Source organism: Ictalurus furcatus, chromosome 8, assembly GCF_023375685.1.
Source record: "Ictalurus furcatus strain D&B chromosome 8, Billie_1.0, whole genome shotgun sequence".
Taxonomy (NCBI): domain Eukaryota; kingdom Metazoa; phylum Chordata; class Actinopteri; order Siluriformes; family Ictaluridae; genus Ictalurus; species Ictalurus furcatus.
This window is the reverse complement of record NC_071262.1, coordinates 2929671-2940712: the sequence shown is the minus strand read 5'-3', so window position 1 is coordinate 2940712 and position 11042 is coordinate 2929671. Positions and strand designations below refer to the sequence as shown.

Here is an 11042-nt window from a genome sequence, read left to right as displayed (position 1 = left end):
TATCTATCCATCCATCCATTTATACACCCATCCATCCATCCATTTATCCGTCCATCCATCCACCCATTTATCCCTCCATCCATTTTTTTATCTATCCATCCATCCATTTATCCGTCCATCCATCCACCCATTTATCCCTCCATCCATTTATCTATCCATCCATCAATCCATTTATCCATCCATCCATCTATCCATCCGTTCATCCATCCATCCATTTCTTTCTTTCTTTCTTCCAGGATGTTTTTTTCCTGTTGAATGCACACAATACTACAAACAAACACAGCCAATAAGATCCTCAGCTGATTAGGAAGAAATGATTTGATCTGGCGAAAACCAAACTGAAAAAAAGCAGGTCCTGGGGAGGAAGGAACAAGAAACTGCTCGGTCATTTTATCCCTGCTGTTCATTAGTGCTGAGGAGCCATGTGAGTTCACCAAAAACATTTGTGTGTGTGTGTGTGTGTGTGTGTGTGTGTGTGTGGATAGTAGGGGTGTGTCTGGATCACACACACACTTTTACATAGTATTGAATAAGAGATATTTTAACCACTAACTAATAAACAGAAAAAAAAAAAGAAAAAAAAGACTGTCTTTTTTCGTGTTTTCACATTAAAGAGCTCATGTGACCGTCGCGGAACGAGAAAGGGGTCATGCGGTCCCTACGATCAAATAGTATTTTCTATTCATGTCTTTAATTGGCGTGACTGTATTCACTTCTTTGTTGCAGTGTGTGCAAGAACTGCAAGTTGTAGCTTAGTAAAAAAAAAAAACAGCTGAGACTTGGGCGAACAACATCTGTTCTGTGAGAACTGGGCCCCTATAGGGCAATTCTAATTAATGAGCTACGGTCACACTGGATTTCTTCTCCATGGCGGAGCGAAATCCGGTGATTACGGATGGTCCTGTGAACGTGACGCCTTTCTGGAGGAATTCTTTAATTCCTCACTTAAAAAGCTGCGAAGAAACTGACACCATGGGCTGAAACAGACGCGTACCTACGATCGTACGTTCCCACAATACTTCCCTCATGAATTTATTTAGTTCCACTTCCCCAAGAATGGAAATAAATGAATCGTTTAAACCATCATGACAGAGATAAAAGTGTTCCTGTAGACAAATGAATGCGTGCAGGAAAGGCGTTGGACAGCGCGAGGAAACCTCTACCTTCTCAAAATCAACGAATACGCACATATCCTGCATGTTTTTCATTTCTGGACAATAAGCTCATACTCCTCTGTCTGTAAACTAAGAGCAGAGATTACCGGCTCACGCCATTCTGTGTGAACTCTAGAGACCGTCGTGTGTGAAAATCCAAGGAGATCTCAAACCAGCCTGTTCGGCGTTAACTGCCACGCCACGGTTAAAGTCACAGAAATCCCATTTTAAAAAAGAAATAATTCTGATGTTTGATATGCTCTTGACCCGTATCTGCACGATTTTAAAATATTAACTAGATAAAATCCCAGGTGTACAAGTATTCCTGGTAAAGTCACCGGTGAGTGTACACATTGCTGTTGTATAAAACAGGGTGTCCTGAAAGGGTAATAATAATAATGATAATAATAATAATAATAATAATAATCAGTTCCTCCATGCTGCATGCAACATCAGGACCCCAGGCTCACTTAGAAAGATATTTTTGCGTGTCATGCGTAGAAGGAAAACCAGAGAAAACATTTCACTCGTAAGAAAAAGTAATACTTCCTTTGATTTTATTTGCTTTGCTTTTATTTGCGTTGCCATCACCGAGATAATAAATAGGGAAATAACAAACGTGTTTTGGATAGAAAAGGGGAACCTTTGTGAACCTTTGCTTCATTTGAGACGGCCCTGTTACCGTCGGCCAACGTTTATTTATTTATTTATTTATTTTTTGAAAGAAACCATATAGTAATTGCGAGCTGCAGCACATGCAGCATTTATACAATGCAAAACACAAAAAGGGTGGGGTGTGCGAGTCTAAAGAACTCGGCTCACTCTATGGCACTGATCATTTGTTAAGGGACATTTAAAATGTGCGTCATCCTGAAAAAAAAAAAAAAAAAAAATATCCATTTTTGATTTATTTTTTACATTTTTTTTTTTTTTTATGGCTTAACGATCCACTCATTTACCAAGATTTTCATGATTACACCCAGTTCCTCATCAATCCCAACCAGCCTTACATGTTCTGGTCTTCCGAGGAAAAACGTGCGACGATTTAAAAAAAATAAAATAAAAAATTTAATAAATGGCAAGAGTCTCTAGAAAAAAAAAAAACGACACAACAACGACAAAACATCCTGGATGCAGTGAAGTCAGCAGATATGAGGAATTCCCCAGGGTGCCATTTCCCTGGCACGCAGGCCCTCTAGCGGATCGCGGGAAGGGAAGAAATAGAAAAAGAACAAATGATCAGGCATGTACTGAGAAGTACCGTCTGGCACACAATGACAAAACATGTCATGTCTTTTAAGTCCTTTATGACGTGGTAGACTAATATCCATGACTGAGATATCAAAAGATTTTATTGGCACAATAATTACGAGGACAGAAAAGCAGAAAATGTATATCGATGGACAGCTCCTTATGAGTAAGCAGATAAATGGTGCACGGAATGTGTAAAAGTAGATTGTGGAGCAGAAACTTAAGGAAAAAAAAAAAACAAAAAAAAACGGGCTCTCAAGGTTACCTCTGGCCGTGTTGACGTCCGATCGTCTTACCTGAGGAGAGATGTCTAACGCATGCGCATGTGCAAGCTGTGCTTGGGGCCGTCCACCCTCTCCAGCTTCTCAAAATGCTTCCTGGCATTACGGATGTTGATGAGGGTCGCGGCGGAGGCTAGATGCAGGAGAAAGGGAGGAAGAGACGAGAGTGACTCGTGACTCGTCCAAAAGCCGGAACTCTACCGCGTTTTAACGACTCGTGCGCACACGGAGGAAACGGCCCGAGTGAAGCCAAGCCTAACCTCAGCGGGGTTTCACTTACGTATGGACGGGTCGGACATGATCACCATGACGTAGGTGTTGGAGGTGAACACGTCGATGAAAGCAGCGAAGTTGGAGTTGCGCACTTCCATGCTCTGGAAGGAAGCAGCTAATTTACTGCGGGATTACAGACACACACACACACACCAGAAAGAAAAAAAAAAAGAGAAAAAAAAACACGTTACAGAACGATGGGATTTTATTAGCCGCGAATAAGAACGAAAAGAACCCGAGCGGTCACCTGCAGCTCAGCTTGAACTGTTTAATAATGTTGCTGATCTTCTCAAAGCGGTGAGCGTCTCGCTGCTCCTTGCACTGATAGTGAGAGATCACCTGTGAAAGAGGAACAAAAAACGTAGGAGAGAGTTTGAAACGAAAGAACGCGGTTCCGTGCCGGCGTGTCACTCGCGTTATAGGTACGTCTCGTCGCCGGATATTTCTGACTCCGTACGTCGAGAACCGATCGTTGTCTGTCGCGTGAATGCGGGGTTATCTCTCTTATCTGAACCGTTGCTACGGCGGACCACGCTTCACCACGCATTTTCCGCACCGCTTGTCCTACACGGACAGGGGACTATCCCAGGGGACTCGGGGTGCAAGGTGGGGGACACCTTGGACGCGGTGCCAATCCACCAAGGGCACTACGGAGAGTTTAGAAATGCCAATCAGCCTACATCGCGTGTCTTCGGACTGCGGGAGGAAACCGGATTACCCGGAGGAACCCTTCCTTTACCGAACGAATCCGAAAAGTCATCATTAAAATCTCGTCAGATTTCGGAATCGACGTGACCGAGCGGATGCATCTTTTCAAGCCCGTATGTCTACGGCTTTGTCTGCGTAAAGCTGTAAAAGTGGACTTGACGAAGCAGTACGATAAGCCGTGATGAAACGCTGATTTCAAATGGCGTGCTTACCAGAAAGGTGGCTCTTTCGAAAAGCAGGACCTCGTCCGCCTCGATGATCTGGGCAAAATTGCGCAAGTTGGACTCGAGCTGCTGCACGTTTGGGATCAGCTGATAGACAATGCTGGACCATGCCTACACACACACACACACACACACACACACGTCACAATGACACAAACGCAGTGGACATCACAGTCTAATTATACACGCACACAGAGAGCAAAAAAGCCTGTCTACTTTGAAGATGCTAAAACATAATTCCCATAGTTCCATTTGTGTTACTCCAGAGTTCTAATGACGTTATTATTATTATTATTCTAAAACGTGGAAATAAAGAAAGAAAGAATGAGTCTGTGTAAACTTTCGACCGGGAACGCGTGTACAAAAACGTCCTCCGTCGTTCGCCTTCGTTTTATTCAAGTTCCATTCATGTACAGGCTGGCATTGTGTTTAAAACCTTATACCGATCAAACTTTTAAAAAATAAATAAATAAATAATAAAAATCACATTCATTAACTACAGCACGCTCGATCCTACAACCTTCAACCGCTTCATGAAGCGCACACTCGAATCAAATCAAACCCACGTCACCTTATAAAGGGTCTCGTCCCAAATGGAGGTTCTGAAGCAGGTACATAAGAGCGGGCGGGAAAGTCTCTTCAGGTCTTCTTCGCGCTCTTTAAAGATCTGTACGGACACACGTCGAGGAGTGTTAATAAGCGCACGTGTTCAGAAAGCTGCGTTGTGATCGTTTACATGTGGACTGGTTTATCGAGGAAGAGACTGACAAAAGATAAATAGCTGGGACTGGCAAAATATGATAAAATAATAAAATTGTGATAAATTATGTCACAATACACTTTTCTGATAGAATGCTGGTATTGCATCATCTTTTTTTTATAATAATAATAATAATATTTAATTTTTTTGTATTTTTAAATTCCTGCTTTTCAGCGCTGCATGATTTTTTTTTTTAAATACTTTATACATTAAAAGTATTAACACAATTTTATTAATAGAATAATTGTATTATTAATCCAATAATAATTATATGTATTATTTTTTTTTTCCCCGCCCAATTTACAGAGAGAATTTATTTTCTAACCAAGTCTCTCTGGTCTTCCTGAACCAGGTCCATTTTGTGCACCAAGCAGAAGACCTTAGCGTCGGGAGAATTCTGAAGGATGGCTTCCAAACAGGACTGGTAGTAATGCATGTCCTTCTCCAACTCGCGGCTCTCCACGTCGAACACGTAGATCAGCACCTCCACGTTCCGAAAGATGTTATCTCTCTGACTGGTGAAGTAGTTCTCCATGAACGTATCCTGCCTAAAGGGAGAAAATTAAATAAATAAATAAACGGAAACTGTGCCGCTACATACCGAGAATATTCAGCGTCGAACACGACACGACTTTTCCCAAATATATCCGTAGTCTGGTCACGTACCTGCGTCCATTTCACGTCACCAAAGTGCTGTTTTCAAGCCTGTACTAACTCGCTTGTAAGCTGATGGACTATTATCAAATACTATTCTTTCTTTTAAAAAAAAAAAAAAAACGTCCTAGGATATATCTCACACCGCGATTTGATTCCACACGGTACTCACCCTCCACAGTCCCACAGGTTCAGCACCAGATTGCCCAGAAAGCGCACGTGGGAGTGCTCCACATCGACTGCAGGGAAAATAAAAACAGAGCTTCGGTTGGGAACGGATCAGAATTACGAGAACGCCCTAAAATTGTACCTGGACCTGCTTCAGAACTGAAAACGCCACAGGGGGGGTGATGAACGTTTCTGTCCTCGGTCTTAAAGGCACCAGATACAAAAAAATTCTGGCAAACAGCTGAAACTGAAACGGGTTTGGACCAATCCCCCCCAGCGCTCCTTTAACACCTACGTGTTAAGAAACAGTGCTTTAAGAACACAGTGTTGCCCTGATAAAGACAGACATATTTACATAATTTGCTATTTGATGAAAATTATATGATAAAATAAATAATAATTTTAAAAAAACGCACGCCACCATGGAGCGATCTGCTAATCGTTGCGATGTTTATGTTTTCGGGTTGTCGCTCCAAGCTTCCTCAAGAACGAGTGGTCGAACGTTTCGAGGATTTCTCTGGTATTCTCATTCCTTTAACAGCGTCCGTCCTGTTAGAAGTATATTTTAAGGCGGTTTCTGGCATACAAATTAGTAAGACGAGACTCGTTTGGCAGACGAGGCGACGGCGGTCTCGAGTTCAACTTGCTTATTTATGAAAAGAGCATCACTTCTGTGTCGATGCTTTTTAACTGCTTAGAGATACGTTTAATCACGGAACATCTGCAGATCCAGTTATCACTTATGCTAGAGCAGCTACAAACAGCCAGTCTCTCCCTGCCCCCCTCTCTCTTCAAATCAGTAAAACTTGAATAAATAAATTTACAAAAAACAAACAAAAAACTCCTTTCTCCTGAAGACTCTTTCGCATCGGGAAACCGACTGCCTCTAAGGCGTTCGGTGCCGAACATCCGAGACGCCTTCCATAAAGATCCCAAAAAACCCGTCTCGGAAAACGCGACTACACCTTTTTCCTTTGTCGAACACCACCACGTCTTTATCTGCTTATCGGACTTCCGTTACGTCCCTGCGGATAAGCTGTTACTATAGAAACAACGACGTGCTGTTACATAAAATTAAGCCGTGCCTTCTGACCAGTGATTCGAGAGTTTAACCCTCCTGTGGTAGAACATCTTAAAATTACACCATGACGTGAAGAAAACAAAACAAAAAAAAACATTTGGTTAAATGCAAAATAAAAATCAATAAACGGTGTCAGTTTTGGTCGTTCGCTCCCTAAAAACTCCCACGATGCACCACAAAACCCAGGGAGCAGCCATGCTCTCCATACTTTCCCTTACAGGAAACGGCGACGTGTTTTCTGAAGCCTCTCGGCTCGAGAAAAAAAAACCAACAACGAGAAAAAAAAGAAAACGACGGATGAACTCTCTGCCAACTTCCGGCTACAAATCTAAGCAGCTTGTTATCGTTGTTGTAGCTCTCGAATGATTACTTACGTTAGCGATTTTTAACTTCATCTGACGTTCTATATACGGGTTGTTTGAGTCTGATGACTTTTAAGTGCTTAATTATTATTATTCTTTAAAAAAAAAAAAAAATCCACTAGCTTGCCTATGACTGCTTGACATAGGATGACAGAAATGTCTGCGATTAAGCGAGCAAATTTATACGATACATAATACGTAAATATTTTATTGGTGACGTTTAATCGTATAGCCGGACGATACACCGATGAACGCCCTACTGATCTAGGGAGCTGGTTGAGACGCCACGAGACTACGTTTCCAAACATTAGTTTAAAAAAAAACCAACAACAACCAAGTGCAGAAAAACAGCTGGAGGAAGAATAACCGGTTCGTGTTAAATCATCTTACTTGTGGCTCCCAGCCGGCGAGTGTCTCTGGCAATGTAGTTGGCGAAGATGATTGATCTCATGCTGGTCTTTCCTGAGCCACTCTTTCCCATCAGTAACACCTAGAAAACACTAACAACTCAGCAAAGAGGCTTCAACAGCGCCATTAAATAAGCATGGGCTTCTGACGTAATCACACTGTAAAGGAGAACATTTTCCGACCTGGTAGAACCGTTTACACTAAACCGCATGTTATTATGAGTAAACGTAACTTGTTTCTACTGCGTTCGCTCACAAAATCTCAAACAAACAAACAAACCAATCAATCACCTTTTTCTTCATGGCGGTACTTGACATCTCCCCTTGTCGGCGACAGAGCCTACTGTAAACGATCGCAACCGGGAACACTCCACCACACCGAGATGATCTCCTGCAGTCTTTGACGCTACGACAGAAGAAACAGAACGTTTACAATTACGAATACTGCGGACTGAAGAACAACCCCGAGGCGTAGCTTGGCTTTCCTTAAACAGAATAAATCACATTCTGCCTGAAAAGCTTTTTCACTATACACCGGGGTCGGAAAACCTACACGTTCTTTCGTTTGGTATTTGTTCATCACGACCTATCTCAACCTATCGAGCCTTTTTTTTTGTGAATTTCAACAAGTTTATTATCAAAACGCATGGTGTAGAACCGTGGTTCTCAATATGGAGTCCGGGGAGGGGAAGGGGGGGGATCCTCAAGGGCTCTGTGAAGCACTGTAATTGGGTCAGGGATATTCTAGATTTTATCATAAAGGTGGGATCAATAACTATCAACGCTTTTATACCAATAAGTACCGTCAACCCGAAGTCTACATGATCGTACGAGTGGATTAAAACAAAACAAAACAGAAACTCTTGTTAACTTGTTACTTAAATAATGTGCCCAATTAGAATTTTTGTTGTTGTTTTGTTTTGTTTTTAGTATGTGTGTGAAACAAATCAATACTGAAGGTGTTTTAATACAAATAAAAAGACTCCCAGACTTTAAAAGGTTGGTGAACCCTTGGTGTAGATAAACTCCCACAGTGCAATACCCATAATGCTCTTCTGAGGTTTGTGGGCATTTCGGACTGACTGGAGAAACGGAAGTCACGTGACCATGTGATCACAAGCTGGCTGTCGTGTGACATGGTTGCTAAGCCATTATGATGGAGTGCGACAGGTCCTTTAGCCAAACAGTATACAGACACGAAAAACAATTTTATTCTCATATACCCGAGTCGGAAGCTGTTTGTGGAAAAATAAATAAAAATAAGTAAATAAACAAACAAACAAGGAAGCCATAATGAGAGTGCTAGCTAGGATGCGCTAACGAAGTACTAGGTTACAGCTAGCTTAGCGAGATAATGGCTAAGTAAAAGCAAGAGCACAATTTCTTTATTGTATATAAATTAAGAATAAATTTGAGTGAAACATGAAATGAGTCGAAGTGATATTCATTAGTGATTAAGTTAATGCCAAAAAATATATAAATAACAACAACAGCTAGTTAGGAAAGCAGAAAAAAGTTAGTTAGCTTATTAGCTTCCTTTAGCCAAAAAAGCCGAATATTTAACTAAAACTATTTTAATAACTAAATTCCTTTACAGTGCACTATTAACGGACAGTATTACGAGGAGTAATGAGCAGGTTATGTTTAACGGTTAGTTCAGTTAGCTAGCGAGCTCAAACAAACATAAAAAAAAAAAAAACTGTTCCTAAGCAACTCAGCTGGACACGGAAGAATATAGCCGAGTACCTGGCCCTGGATTGCTGGTTTCTTCTTCGTATTAAATACTATCCATTGACAGTTAACTTATTAAAGCCTCAAAGCGATTAAGATCCCCATTCCATGATTTATTCAGGCTGTAAAAACACACTACTCCAAAACATTTGCCTTAAAAACCCGAGAGCATGTGACTAATTGTAAACACGGGGCGCGTTCAAGAAGCCGAAGGGTGCGCTGATAAAACGCAGAAAAAAATTAAAGACGCAGGAACAGTTCTGCGCAGAACGGAAAGAAAGACTTCTTTACCAAAAAATAATAAAATGTCTGAATGACTACGTTTACATGGACAGCAGTAATCTAATTATTGACCTTAATCCGAGTAAGATAATAATGTGATTAAGGTGTTTACATGAGTCGCTTTTAGAATACTCCTGTCATGTTCCCGTTTTACATGTTTTAGAACATAATTAGATTAAGAGCCCGCGTCATTACGTCACCGCGCCACGCCGTCCGGCGTCTCTCCAGAATTTCACGTATCAACATACAGTTCGTCTTCGTTATGGTACCGTATACAGTTTTGGGTGTTTTTATTTAATTTTTTTACGAACGCTTTAAGTGCAGTTAATTATTTGTCATGCTTTACGTGCTAATAGACAACTGCTTGAAGCGGTGGGTGTGTCCCAAATCGCGTAGTTACCGTCTATATAGGAGCCGAGATACATGTATTTTTCCCCACTACAGGCATGTAGTAGGAAAGTATGTGATTTGGGACACAGCCGAACTCTCTTGTTTGCCGTAAAACGTAAAACTGCCGTGTGTGATCGTGTCCTGTCGCAAAATGCGGTGAAAACTCCCACACGACGTTCATAATGTGATTAAGGTGTTTACATGTCACTACTACACGTCCATAATGCGACTAAAACAGGAGTACTCCACCTGTCTTAATTAGATTATTGCTTACTTCGATTATGACCTTCATTAGATTAAGGTAAGTAAAAATTGCTGTTTACATGGTAGTTTCTTAATTAGAGTATGGTCTTAATCGGATTAAGAGTGGATTATTGTTGTCCATGTAAACGCAGCTAATGTGTATAGCGCTTATCCTATGGGGTCGCGGGGAACCTGGAGCCTATCCCAGGGAGCATGGGGCACAAGGCGGGGTGCCAATCTATCGCAGCGTGACGCAATCACATACACATTCACATACACTACGGACATGACAGTTAGCCTACCATGCATGACTGGGGGAGGAAACCAGAGTACCAGGAGGAAACCCCCCACAGACACACAGGGCCATGACAGGAATCGGACCCTCAACCCTTGAGGCATGAGTCAAACGTTCTAACCACTAAGCCTCCGTGCGCGCTTGTCTGAATACCAATAATAATAAATGCTAAGTTGTGATCGGTCATACTGTTTGTCGATATATAAACAGTAAAGGTTAAGTGTAAGGCAAAAAATATCAGTATATGTGATATAAATATTCTCTAATAACTTGTATTAGCCCGCCCTTTGCCCGCTCGTTATTAAGGTGATTCGACAACTGAGATAGCATTTGTGTCCCACTGACATTGCATTTCCATGTTCGTAATGTAATGGTAAAAGATAGCACTAGCATTAGCACGTTCGCCTCACACCTCCAGGGTCGGGGGTTCGATTCTCACCGTGGACCTGTGTGTGCGGAGTTTGCATGTTCTCCCCGTGCTGCGGGGGTTTCCTCCGGGTACTCCGGTTTCCTCCCCCAGTCCAAAGACATGCATGGTAGGCTGATCGGCGTGTCTAAAGTGTCCGTAGTGTATGAATGGGTGTGTGAATGTGTATGTGATTGTACCCTGCGATGGATTGGCACCCTGTCCAGGGTGTACCCCGCCTCGTGCCCGATGCTCCCTGGGATAGGCTCCAGGTTTCCCCGTGACCCTGAAAAGGATAAAGCGGTATAGAAGATGGATGGATGGATGGATGGATCATGCAGATACAGTTCAAGAGCTTCAGGTAATGTTGGT

At 41.9% G+C, this 11042-nt stretch overlaps 1 protein-coding gene across 4 annotated transcripts; it reads right to left on the bottom strand.

The window, feature by feature from the left end:
- Positions 1-1681: 1681 nt before the first annotated feature.
- rraga (Ras-related GTP binding A) lies at positions 1682-9672 on the bottom strand. Of its 4 annotated transcripts, none has more exons than XM_053630298.1 (11): positions 9532-9672; positions 7615-7729; positions 7307-7406; positions 5478-5544; positions 4977-5199; positions 4463-4558; positions 3880-4002; positions 3207-3298; positions 2967-3082; positions 2702-2819; positions 1682-2349 (listed from the first exon to the last, which is right to left on the bottom strand). In XM_053630298.1, exons 2-10 carry the CDS (start codon positions 7639-7641, stop codon positions 2716-2718), a joined length of 948 nt encoding a protein of 315 aa, XP_053486273.1. In that variant the 5' UTR covers positions 7642-7729; positions 9532-9672; the 3' UTR covers positions 1682-2349; positions 2702-2715. The 4 variants fall into 4 exon arrangements, with proteins under 4 accessions (XP_053486273.1, XP_053486272.1, XP_053486271.1 ...); XM_053630297.1 differs by lacking the exon at positions 9532-9672 and adding an exon at positions 9449-9477; XM_053630296.1 differs by lacking the exon at positions 9532-9672 and adding an exon at positions 9070-9364 and having other exon boundaries at positions 2671-2819.
- Between the last annotated feature and the right edge of the window lie 1370 nt (positions 9673-11042).